The 16,367-nt window shown below is 49.5% G+C and overlaps 2 protein-coding genes across 3 annotated transcripts in view; both read left to right on the top strand.

The window, feature by feature from the left end:
* The window catches only part of LOC113747269 (zinc finger MIZ domain-containing protein 2-like), an 11,808-nt gene extending 2,259 nt beyond the window's left edge, over positions 1-9,549 (top strand). For both annotated transcript variants that reach the window (XM_027286362.1, XM_027286361.1), the window contains exons 2-21: positions 2,436-2,534; positions 2,625-2,739; positions 2,829-3,037; positions 3,898-4,060; positions 4,447-4,689; positions 4,783-4,942; positions 5,122-5,240; positions 5,321-5,413; positions 5,536-5,725; positions 5,814-5,955; positions 6,249-6,327; positions 6,461-6,592; positions 6,683-6,788; positions 6,869-7,026; positions 7,396-7,463; positions 7,573-7,641; positions 7,740-8,017; positions 8,107-8,279; positions 8,372-8,572; positions 8,663-9,549. In XM_027286362.1, coding sequence (XP_027142163.1) covers positions 2,485-2,534; positions 2,625-2,739; positions 2,829-3,037; positions 3,898-4,060; positions 4,447-4,689; positions 4,783-4,942; positions 5,122-5,240; positions 5,321-5,413; positions 5,536-5,725; positions 5,814-5,955; positions 6,249-6,327; positions 6,461-6,592; positions 6,683-6,788; positions 6,869-7,026; positions 7,396-7,463; positions 7,573-7,641; positions 7,740-8,017; positions 8,107-8,279; positions 8,372-8,572; positions 8,663-8,770 — 2,856 coding nt within the window. In that variant the 5' untranslated portion in view covers positions 2,436-2,484 and the 3' untranslated portion in view covers positions 8,771-9,549. The remainder of the gene's footprint in view (positions 1-2,435; positions 2,535-2,624; positions 2,740-2,828; positions 3,038-3,897; positions 4,061-4,446; positions 4,690-4,782; positions 4,943-5,121; positions 5,241-5,320; positions 5,414-5,535; positions 5,726-5,813; positions 5,956-6,248; positions 6,328-6,460; positions 6,593-6,682; positions 6,789-6,868; positions 7,027-7,395; positions 7,464-7,572; positions 7,642-7,739; positions 8,018-8,106; positions 8,280-8,371; positions 8,573-8,662) is intronic.
* Positions 9,550-15,633: 6,084 nt separating this feature from the next.
* The window catches only part of ppiaa (peptidylprolyl isomerase Aa (cyclophilin A)), a 4,107-nt gene continuing 3,373 nt past the window's right edge, over positions 15,634-16,367 (top strand). The window contains exon 1 of the mRNA XM_027287110.1: positions 15,634-15,669. Within this exon, the coding sequence (XP_027142911.1) occupies positions 15,664-15,669 (6 nt within the window). The 5' untranslated portion in view covers positions 15,634-15,663. The remainder of the gene's footprint in view (positions 15,670-16,367) is intronic.

Consider the following 16,367-nt stretch of genomic DNA (forward strand, 5'->3'; position numbering starts at 1 on the left):
CCTACGACCAACAACAACCATCAGACCTACATACCAACAGACCATAGACCAACAACAGACCTACAGAACACCAAAACAACCCAGACCTACATATGCAACAACACACCTCAACCAACACACCATCAGACCAAAACAGAGCCATCAACCAACAACAACACCATCAGACCTACAGACCATCAGACCACGTACCAACCGACCTACAGACCAACAGAGAGACCACCAGAACAACCAACACCAACAACAACACGACCTACATGACCACACAACAGACCCAACAACAGACCTACAGACCAACAACAACCTATATACCAACAACAAGACCATCAGCACCAACACAGACCATCAGACCAAACAACAGACCATCAGACTCTATAGACCAACAGACCTACCATAGACTACAGACCAACAAGAGCCTACACACCACCAACAGACCAACAAGAGACCATCAGACCAAATCAACAAGACATCAACCTCAGACCAACAACAGACCTACAGACCAACAAGACCTATGAACCACAACAGACCAATCAAGACCACAACAACCAGCAGACCTACAGACCAACAACAGACCTATGTACAACACAGACCATCAGACCAACAACCAGACCATCAGACCAACAACAGACCATCCAGACTACAACAAACAACAGACATCCAGACTCAGACCACCACAACAGACCTCAGACCAACAAGACCAACAACGACACACAACAAACATCAACCCAAAACTACGAACAAGACCTATGTACAACAACAGACAATCCCAACACAGACCATCACACCTACAGACCAACAACAGACATCAGACCAACAACAGACTATTCACAACCATCATACCAACAACAGACCATCACCACACAGACCTTCAACCAACACGACAGTTTGAAGGTCTGTTGTTGGTATGTAGGTCTGTTGGTATGTAGGTCTGATGGTGTGTTGTTGATCTGTAGGTCTGTTGTTGGTCTGTAGGTCTGTTGTTGGTCTGATGGTCTGTTGGTATGTAGGTCTGATGGTCTGTTGTTGGTCTGTAGGTCTGGTGGTCTGTTGCTCTGTAGGTCTGATGGTCTGTTGCTCTGTAGGTCTAGTGGTCTGATGGTCTGTAGGTCTGGTGGTCTGTAGGTCTGATGGTCTGTAGGTCTGTTGGTCTGATGGTCTGTAGGTCTGGTGGTCTGATGGTCTGTAGGTCTGGTGGTCTGATGGTCTGTAGGTCTGTAGGTCTGGTGGTCTGATGGTCTGATGGTCTGTAGGTCTGGTGGTCTGGTGGTCTGATGGTCTGATGGTCTGTAGGTCTGGTGGTCTCTGTCTGATCAAAGATGGTTTATTAGAGGAAGAAGCATCACTGAGTGAGGAAGTGACCTCATTACCAGGTGTGACGACCTGTTCAGCATCGACACACAGTCATTAATGTTGGACCCTCTGTAAATACTGCAATACTACATCTAAAATACTCTAAACTCTGAAGGTGTACTTCAAGTAAAAATACTTCTTAAATACAGTTCCTGTGTACTTTCTATACATTTAAAGATGCGTTCAGGGTTTTTAATCACAAGACTGTGATTGGATCTGTGTTGGTGAAATGCACCTTGGGAGTCGTAGTTGACCCTCTAACTGGATCTGTTAGCCGGCAGCAGAACCGGGCTCACGTGCTCTGAACCTGGAGCCTTGAAAACATAAACAGGATGTGATGTCGATGACGTCTCAGTTTCAGTTTTATCACTTTTCATCAGTTTGACTCAGGAAATGCCACGATGCGTTTAATGACTCCGTAACATCCAGGAAAGTTGATTCATGTGATGTGAGTCACTGGTTCTGTCCGGCTCATTCGTTCATCTGTTTACTTTTTTATTTAGTGATGACCGTTTATTCTAGTTTTCTAGGAGAACAGCTGATCCTGGACTTTAAAAATATTTCAGGTCATTCAGTAATAATAAGATCACGGTGGGAACCACACAGATCCCATCCATTCACTGACACAGCAGTCTGAACCAGAACTCTTAGATTTGGACTCATCGTCATTCAGACCATGGAGGTGTGATTCACACAGCCTCCTCTGAACATCACGACGCTCGTTACAGTAATGAACTGGTCAAAGTGGAAGCTGCTCAGAGTTAAACTGTCTGATTAAATATTCAGATCCATCGTCCGCTCATTTAAAGAGCTTTAACGAGTTTATAAACAGGAGCCCAGAATGGACAAACCAAACACCTCCACCTCCTTCACACTTGGAGGGTGAGGCGAGCGGTATTCATCTGTGACTTCACCAGCAGAAGACACTAAATCTTTCACATTGGACCTTTAATGGTTCAGTAATCTCAGTAATAATCCTTTGCTGTGTGCAGTGCATTGTGGGCAAGCGCTGTTCGGCAGCAGCGAGGCTGATGGGAAATGTAGTTTGTATCATCAAATATTTAACCCTCCGTCTGCCTGTCTGTCAGGTGTTTGTCTGACTTCTGATTGGACCCCGGCAAGCTAGCCCCTCCCACCATGAACCCTCTGAACCAGATGAAGGCGGGACTGTCCAACAACCCACACAGGTACACACACACACACACACACACACACACACACAGCAGTGATGTCACAGGGTACTGACGCACTGATTCCCTCCGTGTGTTTGTGTGCAGTGATGGCTCGTACCCGTACGACCCCTCCAGCTGGCAGCAGCCCACCAATCAGCCCACAGGATCCCTCTCCGTGGTTACCACCGTCTGGGGAGTGACCAATCCCTCAGCCAGCCAGGTATGACATCACCAAACAGGAAGGAGGACTAATTGGTTTTAAATCATTTGACGTGTGTGAGATGTGAAGTGTGTTTCTATGTCCGTCAGGGTCTGGGTGGAGGCGTGATGGGGCCCGGAGCCAACCCAGGCGGGGGGCCCATGATGCAGGGTCCCGGGGGACCGGGCATGGCCGGCGGGCCTGGAGGGTACATGGGTCAGCAGGGCTACGGAGAGCCCAACAAAGGCTACATGAACCAGGGCATGTACGGCCGGACGACTGGGGGCTACGCTGGAGGACCAGGGGGGTACACCGGGAGGTGAGTCTGAACCACTGACCTGAGAACAGGGGGGTACACCGGGAGGTGAGTCTGAATCACTGACCTGAGAACAGGGGGGTACACCGGGAGGTGAGTCTGAACCACTGACCTGAGAACAGGGGGGTACACCGGGAGGTGAGTCTGAACCACTGACCTGAGAACAGGGGGGTACACAGGGAGGTGAGTCTGAACCACTGACCTAAGAACAGGGGGGTACACCGGGAGGTGAGTCTGAACCACTGACCTGAGAACAGGGGGGTACACCGGCAGGTGAGTCTGAACCACTGACCTGAGAACAGGAACGTAAGAATGTTCACATGACCGCTCAATAAGGAGGACTGGATTCAAAGTAACGAAGTGAAGTTGAATTTATTCTTGTACAAGAAGGATGTTTAACAGTGCAGCACACAGAAGGGTCACAGGGAAAAGGCTCCCTGAGGAGCTCTAACAGTTGGTTCTTCTACACTCTCTAATCTCTAATGTCTCGGACCCCCCATAGATACAGATAGCATCATAAGTCTTCTTAATTTCCTCTAATAGTCAGCATTTCCCCAATTTAAATGTCACCTCTCTGACCTGTCCCTGACCCTCGTTCTGTTTCTACATTCACCTGAACTTTACCGGACCCTGCCAGCCTTAGCAACAAGGCCATGTTGGAGAAGTGAAAACAGAACATGTGAGGAGGAACTCACGTACACGTCATATGATTTAAGATATCTGACACGTTAGGGAAACGTCTGTTTCAAACAAGTTTCCAGATGTTTACACTGAATCTGATTGGCTCGTACATTTAAGTTTCTTTGGGAAGAACATATGTTCACTTTTGTGTTTCTGAGTGTCCTTGTTATCATTTGTCTCAGTTACCCGTCAAACCCGGGAGGCTCCAGAGGTTCTGCCGACTTCACTCAGGCTGCCGCCGCCGCTGCCGTCGCTGCTGCTGCCGCCGCCACAGCAACCGCCACCGCCACGGCGACCGTTGCAGCCATCCAGGAGAAACAAAACCAGGAAATGAACTACGGACAGGTGAGGCGACACGTGTCGACTGAGCGGGTCAGTGCTCCCTCTGCTGGAGGCTTCAGGCGTCCTCGTCGGGTCATTTCAGGTCTCGCAGGTTGATTATTTATTTATTCATTCATGTTCCCACCTGCCGGCCGACACCTGAGCTGCGCGTCACATTCAGGTGTCTCAGGTTACTGGAATGATGCAGAGCTTCATGACTCAGAGCAGGAAACATACGACAGCTTCTGTTAGTTTTAAAAAATGTTTCAAAACTTCAAACTTTATTTGTTTCATATCCAAGACGAACTTTTCTTTTTCCAACACTTCTAAATAAGTCTGTGGAAGCAGAGGGAGCTTGAGTACGCGTAGTTCTCACCGCAGAGCTCTAACCAACACCCTGTTTGTGTCAGATGGGCGGTCCGGCCTATAACAACCAGTTCATGGCCCACTCCGGCCCCCGCGGCCCCCCTGGCATGGCTCCTGGAGGTATGGGCTCCGGACCTGGACCTACCAGGGGCCCTCCCTCAATGGGCCCCATGTATGGACCTGGAGGTGGCCCCCAGAGGGTCCCTCAGCACCCAAACTACGGCCCTGGACCACAGCAGGGCCACCTGAGGCCCCCACAGGGCCTGAAACGGCCCTACAGCTCTGAGGTGAGCCTGTGATCAATCCGGATAAAACCAGATCAAACCAGATTAAATGTGCCAGGTTTAAACGGATCAGTCACTTCCTGTTTGTCTCCTCAGTCTTTCCCAGGAATGTCTCAGCAGTACGGCGTCCCGGTTGGTTCCAGTGTGAACGTCATGTCCGGTCCTGGTGGCGCCGGCGGTTCAATGCCAGGTTCAGGCGGAGGTGGTCACGCCGGACCCGGCCCGTACTCCGGCCCAAACATGCAGTACCATCCAGGTTAGAGATTTAAAGGGATTTGTTGATTTTTTTTTTTTTTAGTTTCACAAATAAGTTTTAGCTTAGCACAAAGACTAGAAGCAGAGGGAAATGTTAGCCTAGCTTAGCACAAAGACTGGAAGCAGAGGGAAATGTTAGCCTAGCCTCCATCACTTTAAGGATCTTCACTCTCCCTGCAGGTCCAGGTGGTCCAGGCCCCGCCCCACAGCGCTCTGGCTCCTCCCCCTCCTATCAGGGCCATAAGATGCCCCTCCCACAGTACCCCCCCTCTGGACCCCCCAGTTCACAGTACTACAAGGTGAGGCGTGTTTACTGCGTGTGCGTGTGAACATGTGAGGACGTGAAGCATCAGGCCAACATGTGTTTGTGTCTGAGCAGCAGGACCAGTTTAACGGGCAGGGTGGAGGTCTGAACAGTCTGACCACAGGGGGCGCCGCCGGTGTCTACAGCTCCTTCAACCAGCCGCCAGGGGTAAGTGTGTGTGCGTCGAACTGTCAGTTACAGGAAGTGATGTCACAGGTAGAGGCGTGTTCTCACCTGTGACCAGGTCACCATGGTAACAGTTGAGGTTCTCTCCCCGTTCTCTCTGTCAGCCTGGTCGAGGGTTGCCAGGTTACCCGTCCTCTCCGGTTCCTGGTAATCCGACCCCTCCCATCACCCCCAGCAGCTCCATGGCCCCGCCCTACATGTCGCCCGGCAACAGTGACGTCAAACCGCCGCCCTCTTCCTTCCTGCCTGACATCAAACCCAACATGGCAGGCCTGCCACCGCCGCCTCCAACAGGTCGATTCTTCACCAGGTTACATCACCATGAGATGTGACATCACAGGAAGTGTACAGGCGTCTGACTGTTCTGACTTCCTGTTAACAGGTAACCCTAGCGACGACCTGCGGCTGACCTTCCCAGTGCGTGACGGTGTGGTCCTAGAGCCCTTCAGATTAGAGCACAACCTGGCTGTCAGCAACCACGTCTTCCAGCTCCGAGACTCCGTGTACAAGACGCTCATCATGAGGTGAGACAGGTTTTAGACAGTCTGTGGGGACGTCACGGAGACTACATCCAGGTTTTAGACAGTCTGCGGGGACGTCACAGAGACTACGTCCAGATTTTAGTCAGTCTGCGGGGACGTCGCGTCAAGAAAATGTTGCTGTGACTGTGATGCTAATTTACATTAGCGTGTTAATGGTATTTCCTACTTTGTATTAGCATTGAGCTAACAGAAACATTAAGAGAACAGTTTGTTCTCTTAATGTTAAAGACTTTTGTTTAATCGTGTGTGTGTGTGTGTGTGTGTGTGTGTGTCAGACCGGACCTGGAGCTCCAGTTCAAGTGTTACCACCACGAGGATCGACAGATGAACACCAACTGGCCCGCCTCGGTCCAGGTCCGACCTCCATCTTTTTATCTCCACACTGATTTCATCTGAGCATGTATTTACCTGTTACTCACCTGCTCCTCCTGCTCCTGCTCCTGCTCCTCCTCCTGCTCCTCCTCCTGCTCCTCCTCCTCCTCCTCAGGTGAGCGTGAACGCGACTCCTCTCACCATCGAGCGAGGCGACAACAAAACTTCCCATAAACCTTTGTACCTGAAGCAAGTCTGTCAGCCTGGCAGGAACACCATCCAGATCACCGTGACCGCCTGCTGCTGTGTACGCACACACACACACACACACACACACACACAGGTGTCACAGCTGTGTACAGGTGTGTGTGTCATTAACATGAATGTGTCTCTGCAGTCTCACCTGTTCGTCCTCCAGCTGGTCCATCGTCCCTCGGTGCGCTCGGTGCTGCAGGGTCTGATGAAGAAGAGGCTGCTGCCTGCAGAGCACTGCGTCACCAAGAGTGAGTGGCTCGTCTTCATCGCTCGTTAAGCGCACGCCGCTCGTTAGGTGTCGTCTCACCTTCTTCCTTCTGTCTCTCAGTAAAGAGGAACTTCAGCAGCGGTTCGATTCCCGGGACCCCCGGGTTAAACGGAGAGGACGGCGTGGAGCAGACGGCCATCAGAGTGTCGTTGAAGTGTCCCATCACTTTCCGCCGCATCCAGCTGCCCGCCAGAGGTCACGACTGCAGACACATACAGGTCAGAGCCACGGCCAATCAGAGCACGGCATGCACTGTGACATCACCACGCTGTCAATGCTGGAAATATAAAGTCCTAGCTTTCCAATGACAGTAAACGCACCACACCTGGTTAAATACAGTGAGTGCTACTTCAAGGACAACAGAAAATCCACGTTAAAGCGAGCGCTCATTTCCTGTGGTGCCGTCGCCATCTGGTAGATGTATTATAATGATGGTCACATGACTCTGTCTGTCTGTCTGTCTGTCTGTCTGTCTCTCTCTCTGTCTGTCTGTCTGTCTGTCTGTCTCTCTGTCTGTCTCTCTGTCTGTCTGTCTGTCTCTCTGTCTCTCTGTCTCTCTGTCTGTCTGTCTCTCTGTCTGTCTGCAGTGTTTCGACCTGGAGTCGTACCTGCAGCTCAACTGTGAGAGAGGAACGTGGAGATGCCCTGTGTGCAAGTATGTCACACATACACATCAAACTAATACACACACTCCTCATGTCCTCTATAACCTGTGTGTGTGTGTGTGTGTGTGTGTGTGTGTGTGTGTGTGTGTGTGTGCGCAGTAAGACAGCTCTGTTGGAGGGTCTCGAGGTCGATCAGTACATGCTGGGAATCCTCATCTACGTCCAGAAGTAAGTAACTTCTTTAAACGCCGATCAGAGTCCATGACAAGTCCTGCACATCTGAGCCTCCCCCTCCTCCTCCTCCTCCTCCTCCTCCTCCTCCTCAGTTCGGAGTACGAGGAGATCACCATCGACCCGGTGTGCAGCTGGAAGCCGGTCCCGGTGAAGCCGGACATCCATGTGAAGGAGGAGTCGGACGGCCCGGTGTTGAAGCGATGCCGGACGCTCAGCCCGAGTCACATGGTCCTCCCCAGCGTCATGGAGATGATCGCATCACTAGGCCCCGCCCCTTCCTCCTCCTCCTCCTCCTCCCCGATGCCCTACCCCTCGCTGCCTGCAGGGGGCGGCAACAACAGCAGCAACACACCGGACTACCCCGGGCCAGGTATGCAGGGGGCGTGGTCTGTAACACATGGGTGTGGTCTGTAGTGTGTGGGTGTGGTCTCTAACGTGTGGGCGTGGCCTCCTCCTCAGCTCCGTCCTATCCCGCCCAGTCAGCTGGTTTCTCGGACTTCAGTGGACCGGGTACTCCAGGCGTTGGGGGGGACTTCTCCTCCCCCGGTCCTCCCCCCCTCTCCTACCAGTCGGAGCTGTCCAGTGCCCTCCTCACCCCTGACAAACCCCCCCCTCACCCACTGGCTGGACAGGTAACACACCTTCATCACCTTCATCCTCCTCCTCTCTGTCTCGCTTCCTGTCCTCTCTTGCTTGACTCCTCTCTCCTTCCTCCCTCCCTCAGATGTCGGTCTCGGGCCGTCTGGACTCCACTTCCCATGGTGCTCCTCTCTCCCAGCAGCAGCAGTCACAGGGTCTCCACGGCAACTCCCAACTCGGGGGCGGCAACCAGATGATGCAGCGTAGCAACCAGAATCCCCGTCTCCAAGGCGACAGCTCCTTCGGACTCGGCGGGCCTGCAGAGGTTCCAGAACCGTCTCTGGATGTGAGTACAACCCAGACCAGAACCGGAGGATCTGATGGTGCTCATTAATATTCACTCATTAATTATTCATGAATCTGTCTCTCTCCTCAGTTGCTCCCTGAGTTGACCAACCCAGACGAGTTGCTGTCGTACCTCGGACCTCCGGACCTCCCGAACAACAACAACGACGACCTGCTGTCGCTGTTTGAGAACAACTAAACACACACACACACACACACACACACACACACACACACACAGAACAGAACTTTACTGTAACATATGAACTGTGCTCGCTGACAGGACGGAGCGGGAACGTTTGAAGCTTTGATGTGACGATGACGTAACTTTGTTTTTTTATTCTGTGTTCATGCTTCATTCCTGTCAACACGACCGGGCCGAGCCCTGTGCTCCTCCAGAACCAGAACCTTTCTGATCTAGGGCCAACGTTTCCACTCAGCCGCCTGCGACATGAGACGTTTTTATCAGGGCAAACAGAACCAAACAGAACCATCTCATCCTGATGGGTTTCAAACCGCCAACATGCAGCCGATTACAGAACCAGAACCAGAGAACGACCTCAGACTCACATCTAGATCAGAACCACGAGGAGCGAGTCCAGAACACGGCACCCATCAGCACCACAACACTCCTGTTTGATCAGCTGATCTGGTTCTGGTTCTGCAGGTTCACACACGGATGTTGAGCAGTCGAACACGTGGCGTGTTGTGACTTCCTGTCATCACCTCTGGTTCTTGTGGCTGAGTGTAAATGAAAGTTCTGGTTCTGGATCTGGGTTTTATCAGGCAGAAAAAAGTCCAAAGGGGCCAAAAGGTTCTGGACTAGTGACAGAACTGTTTTTGTAGCGGTGTGTGGAGCTCCACGACACCGGGCCGGGTCCATCCTCGTCCTCATGGTCATTCTGTATGTTGTAAAGTCTGAATAAAGTGAACATGACGACGACCTTTGTAATTTAATAAACACACACTGGAAAGACACACCGAACACAGAGTGCTGCTTTAACATGTCTCCAAGACGTTCCCGCAGACTGACTAAAACCTGGACGTAGTCTCTGTGACGTCCCCGCAGACTGTCTAAAACCTGGACGTAGTCTCTGTGACGTCTTGGCATGACTAGCTAACATAGTGAGTCTGGTCTTCTCTTTGTGTTGGAAACATTTCAGGGGGGTTGAGTTGGCCTTCACAGTGCTGGCATGAGGCACCGTCTTTGTGTGAGCATCAACAGGAGGTCATTAAAAGTCACCGATCAATACTGAACCCTGCCATCATCACCTGCCACCTCAAAGACCACGAGAAGAGCCGACACCTGGGTCTGGATCCGGTCAGTCCCTGTGAAGAAGATGATGACACGCCGACGCAGGAAAAATCAGTGAAGAAGAGAATTAAAACGAGAGACAGTTTGTAAAATAAATAATAAATAATTTACATAATTCATATGTCACTATAATTAAAACAATGTACTAAAAGTGAGTAAATATACATACATGAAGACACGCTAGCAGGTTAAACTAGCTTCAGCTCATGAACCTCGAGGTCAGACAGCTAGCAGTATGAGCTAGCATCAGCGTCTACCTTCAGTGAACACGGCCGGACTGAACAGAACCTCTGAACCAGCAGTGTCCAGTCTAACAGTGAACACAGTAACAGAACCTCCGAACCAGCAGTGTCCAGTCTAACAGTGAACACAGCGACAGAACCTCTGAACCAGCAGTGTCCAGTCTAACAGTGAACACAGCGACAGAACCTCTGAACGCAGCAGTGCCCAGTCTAACAGTGAACACACGACAGAAACCTCTGAACCGCAGTGTCCCAGTCTACTAACAGCGACAGAACCCTGACCGGCAGTGGTCCAGTCTACAGCGACAGAACCTCATGAACCGGCAGTGTCCAGTCTAACAGCGACAGAACGCTGAAGGCAGTGTCCAGTCTAACAGTGGACACAGCAGCTATCAGATGGTTGCAGGAGATGAATATGTTAGCTTAAATGAACCACTCCTCCGAGTCATTATAATACTCATGTTCCTCGAAGTACTGGTCGAGGTGGTGGAGTTGGAGCCATATTTGACTCAAGTCTATTAATAAATCCAAAACCTAAACTAATTATAATTCATTTGAAAGTCTTGTCCTTAGCCTCACTCACCCAACCTGGAAAACTTTGCAGCCAATTTTATTTGTTACAGTATAGCGAGCTCCAGGTCCTTATTCTGAATTTTTAATCTGAATTTGCAGAATTTGCATCAGGCTTGATCCTTAAAACAGATAAAGTAATTATTGTAGGTGATTTTAACATCATGTGGACAACCCACAATGATAGTCTTAGTACTGCGTTTTACTCTCTATTAGACCAATGGCTTTGTCAAGTGTAAATAAACCGACTCATTGTCCGAACCACAATCCTTGATCTTGTTCTTTCATATGGCATTGAAATTGATAATATAATAGTCTTCCCACAGAATCCTCTTCTGTCTGAACCATTTTTTAATAACCTTTGAGTTCATACTACGGGACTATAAGCCTTGTGTAGAAGCTGCTACAGCAGATGTTTATCTGATAGTGCTGTAGCCAAATTTAAGGAAGTGATTCCTTCAGCATTGAATTCAATGCCATGTCTAACTGTAACAGAGGACTTGTCTACTTCCTTTAGCCACCCACAAATAGACCATCTTGTTTGATAGTATTACAGGCTCATTACGGACAACTCTAGACTCTATTGCACCTCTGAAAAAGAAGATAATTAACAAAGAAGGCTAGCACCATGGTATAGCCAGCAGACTCGTAAATTAAAGCAAGAGGCACGAAATCTGACGCAAATCGGACAAACTGGAAGATCTCATCTAGCCTGGCAAGATAATCTGAAAACATACAGGAAGGCTCTCCGTAGGCCAGAGCAGCCTATTACTCTTTTTTAATTGAGGAGAATAAGAACAACCCCAGGTTTCTCTTCAGCACTGTAGCCAGGCTAACAGAGAATCACAGCTCTACTGAACCATCTATTCCTTTAGGTCTAAGTAGCAATGACTTCATGAGCCTTTAATGATAAGATTATAACTATTAGAGACAAAATCCATCACCGCTTGCCTCAACAGGCTTGATCTGCATTCTGATAGCAAGTTTGAAACAGCTGTAAAACCTGAATGTATTTAGACTGTTTTTCCCCCATCGACCTTCATCAAATAACTTAATCATTCTGCAGCTAAGCCCATCAACCGTCTCTTAGACCCCATCCAACCAGTTGCTCAAGGAAGTTTTACCTGTAGTTAAGTAATTCTTATTGGATATGATTAATCTGTCTTTATTATCAGGAATGTACCACAGTCCTTTAAGGTAGCTGTAATTAAACCTCTTCTTAAAAAGCCCACTCTAGACCCAGAGGTCTTAGCCAACTACAGACCGATATCAAACCTTCCCTTTCTGTCTAAGATACTTGAGAAAGCTGTAGCTAATCAGCTGTGTGACGTTCCCATAACAATAGTCATTTGAGGATTTTCAGTCAGGATTTAGAGTGCATCATAGCACAGAGACCGCATTAGTCAAAGTTACAAATGACCTCCTAATGGCATCAGACAAAGGACTCATCTCTGTACTTGTCCTGTTAGATCTTAGTGCTGCATTTGACACCATTGACCATCAAATTCTTTTAAGAGACTGGAACATCAAACTGGCATCAAAGGAACCGCCCTAAGCTGGTTTAAGTAGCGATTTCTTAGATCGATCTCAGTTTGTTCACGTCAATGATGAATCGTCCATGCAGACAAAGTTGTCATGGAGTCCCACAAGGTTCTGTACATAGGACCACTTCTATCAGTTTATATATGCTTCCTTTAGGGAACATCATTAGGAATCATTCTATCAATTTTCATTGTTATGCGTGATGAACAATTATGTTTATCGATCAAGCCTGGCAACCAATCAGTTAACTAAACTCCAAGCAGTGCCTTAAGGATATAAAAAGTTGGATGACCGACAATTTTTCTGATGTTAAATTCAGACAAAACTGAAGTTCTTGTAATTGGAACCCAACACTCAGAAACTCTTTCTAGAGACTTAGTTACTTTAGATGGGATCACCCTGGCCTCCAGCTCCACTGTAAAGAATCTTGGAGTTGTTTTTGATCAGGATTTGTCCTTTAACGTCACATGAAACAAATTTCGAGGACTGCATTCTTCCACTTACGTAACATCGCTAAAATCGAACGCATTGTCTCTCAGGCGATGCAGAAAAACTAGTCCACACATTTTACTTCAAGGCTGGACTATGTAACCTTTGTTATCAGGCGCTCCAATAAGTCCCTGAGGAACTTTGCAGTTAATTCAGAATGCTGCCTGCACGAGTTCTGACAGGAACCAAGATCAGAGATCACATCTCTCCCATTCTGGCTTCCTTGCATGGCTCCATATTAAATCTAGAATAGAATTTAAATTCTTCTCCTTACTTAAAAGCTCTTCATGGTCAGGCACCATCATATCTAAAAGAGCTCATAAACCTTATTACCCCTCTAGAACACTGCGCTCTCAGGACGCTGGGTTCCTTGTGGTTCTTTGGGGTTCCTTGTGGTTCCTATAGTTTTCCAAAAGTAGATTGGGAGCCAGAGCTTTCAGCTATCAGGCTCCTCTCTGTGGAACAAATACCATTCTGGGTTCAGGAGGCAGACACGGTCAACACCTTTAAGAGTAGACTGAAGACTTTCCTCTTTGATAGAGCTTATAGTTAGTGCTGGCTCAGGTCATCCCTTAGTGATGCTGCCATAGGATTAGACTGCCGGGGGACTCCACCCTCCCCCAGGGTTATGCCTAGTCAGGCGCGGTATTGGTTGAAGATGCACACATCTCCCTTTACTGAAACACCCTCCCTCTCCCTCTCTCCTCTCTCGCCTCTCTCTCTCTCTCTCTCCCCATCTGTGGACATGTCTCATTAATCATGTCACTAACTAAACTTCTTCCCTGGAGTTTCTGTCTCTGTCGTCCAGCAGGTTCTTGTGGATCGTGGCTGCTGCTGTGATCCTGCATGACGTCCACTACACATATTACTACTGTCATTATTGCTGCATATCTGCTACTGTAATCATTTTATCAGTCATTGTAATTCATTGTCATTTTATCAGTCATTGTAATTCATGTGTGTCATTTATCAGTCATTGTAATTCATTGTCATTTTATCATTCTTGTAATTCATTGTCATTTATCATTCATTGGATTCATTGTCATTTTATCAGTCATTTGTAAGTTCATTGTCATTTTTATCAGTCATTTGAATTCATTGTCATTTTATCATTCATTGTAATTCATTGTCATTTTATCATCATGTGTAATTCATTGTCATTTTATCAGTCATTGTAATTCATTGTCATTTTATCAGTCATTGTAATTGTACAATAGGTTTGTGTTTGAGTTTTCCTGTACACTGACATCTCATTGCACGTCTGTCCGTCCTGGGAGAGGGATCCCTCCTCTGTGGCTCTTCCTGAGGTTTCTTCCACCTTTTTCCCTGTTAAAGGTTTTTGTGGGCAAGTTTTTCCTCACTGGAACGAGGGTCTAAGGACAGAGGGGTGTCACTCCCTGTACAGATTGAAAGCCTCAGAGGAAAATGGACTTTGTGACTTTGGCTGTACAAATAAAATCTGATCTGTTTGGTTTTCTTGCCGGGTTTGGCTCCTGTCAGCTCAGTTAGCCACGGCTAACTGAGCTGACCACAGTTAGCATCCTGCTACTTAGCGAGTAATGGTGCTACGTTAGTATTAGCTAGTAGCATTAGCCTGTTAGATTAGCTATTGTACATTGCTACTGTTAGCAGTTAGCTACTGTGTTTCTTGTTAGCATTAGCTACTGTAGCATGTAGCTACTGTTAGCATTGCTACTGTAGCATTACACTGTTAGCATTAGCACTGTTAGCTATATTTAGTGCTACGTTAGCCAGTTAGCTACGTAGCATTAGCTCCAACCAGCTGATCCTGTTGTTGCTGGTTAGTTTGTTTATGTTAGCTTTAGCTCCCCTGTTTCCATCATGGCGTCTGTAGGTCTCCTCGGTGCTGTCACGTTAGTCCCTGTTGGACTCGGAGGCTGAGGTCCAACCCGGTCCGGCTGCTGAGCCTGGTTCTGTTAGCATGCTAGCAGCAGTATTTCTTTTTGTGTCCCAGTGACAGAGACCAGAACTGTTTATTTCTGCTGTGGAGACATGTGGACTTATGGAGACCATGTGGACTTATGGAAACATGGACTTATGGAAGACGTGGACTGACTTATGGAGAACGATGGACTTATGGGACATGGATGGACTTATGGAGACATGTGGGACTTGTGGAGACATGTGACTTGTGGAGACATGTGGACTTATGGAGACATGTGGGACTTATGGAGACATGTGGACTTATGGAGACATCTGACCTCAGTGGACTGGACTGTTGAGGAACTGCACGTTTTTTCATTATTAAATCTTAGCACTTCCTGTGTTGGACGGAGGCTTCTGATTGGTTCAAACACACAAAGTAACTAGACTCCGCTCCCCTCTTTGACGTTAACTCGGTTTAAATCCATCAGACTAACTCGTGACGTCAACGGTCCGGTTAACTTTATGGACCATGGACAGACCGCGCCCTGACCGCGTGACCGCGCCCTGACCGCGTGACGCGCACCCCCCCCCCCCCCTCCTTCTCAAAGCCAGAACGCGCGCGGACTGCGGGACCCACCGCGTGCACTGCGCGCGCTGTCAGTGATCCGCGGCGCGCGCTGCTCCGGAACTGAGTTTGAAGTTATCCGCCCGGGACACCGGAGCGGGGCGGTGCTGGCCGGCTCGCGCCGTGACTCGGTCCACTCTGAGGTACCGTTACGTCTGTCTGCCCATGTAGGGACCTGTCTGGCTGCTGATTGGACAACACAGCTGCCAATCAAACACCCCAGCGTTGTGCCGATGGCTGGTTGTGATTCGCCGCCGCCCCCGCGTGCTATATAAGGTGGACGGCATGCCGCAATCTTTTTCGGATCCTTGTGGCCGCCCGCGTCCTCACCGGAACCGTTCATCCGCCCCGCTGCTGAAGATGGCCAACCCGAGAGTGTACTTCGACTCACAGCTGGCGGCGCCCCGGTCGGCCGGATTGTGATGGAGGTAACCCGGTCTGTGGTGCTTCGTGTGTCGGCCGGCCGGTCAGACCTCCGCTCGGTCCGGTCCGCTCGGTCCCGGCCGCGCTTGTGGTCTCTGGATCGGTTCGTTACTTCGGGGCTGCGGGTGGATCAACCAGCGGCTCCCGGTGGCGGGCCGTGTTCTGGGTTTAGCCTGCGGGGCTAACGGTAACCGAGCTGTCCCGGTTTTGATTGTCTTGAATGAACCGTGTGCACGTGCGTGTGGTGGCTGCCAGCGCCGCGCGAGCTGAGGCACCGGATACGGACGCTGCACGCGGATAACGGCGCTGCACGCGGATAACGGCGCTCACATGTTTATGTTCCGTAGTCGTGACGGTTAATATTCCCGTTACCGGCTGTTTTTACCGAGTGAGCCTGTTTAAACTGTAACAGCCCGTTAGCTCGGTGCTAACGTTAGCTGTAGGCCCCGTTCAGACCCCGGCCGGTCGTCATGTCGGGCCCGGTACCGGGCGCTCTCACCGGGCAGCAGTACTTTTCCATCGGCGGCTAGCTCCGAGATGCTAATGCTAACCGTGCGGCCAGTCACGCTCTGCGCATGCGCACTGCGCAGCTCGCGCTGTTCTTTGTGTTGCAGCGTCTCGCGGCCTTCAGCGGAGCGCGGGAAACAGCCCGGCGCGTGCCCGCTGTGATTACACATAACGCGGGTCAATTATATTTATTATA

The sequence above is a fragment of the Larimichthys crocea genome, chromosome XIII, assembly GCF_000972845.2.
Source record: "Larimichthys crocea isolate SSNF chromosome XIII, L_crocea_2.0, whole genome shotgun sequence".
NCBI classification, from domain to species: Eukaryota; Metazoa; Chordata; class Actinopteri; family Sciaenidae; genus Larimichthys; species Larimichthys crocea.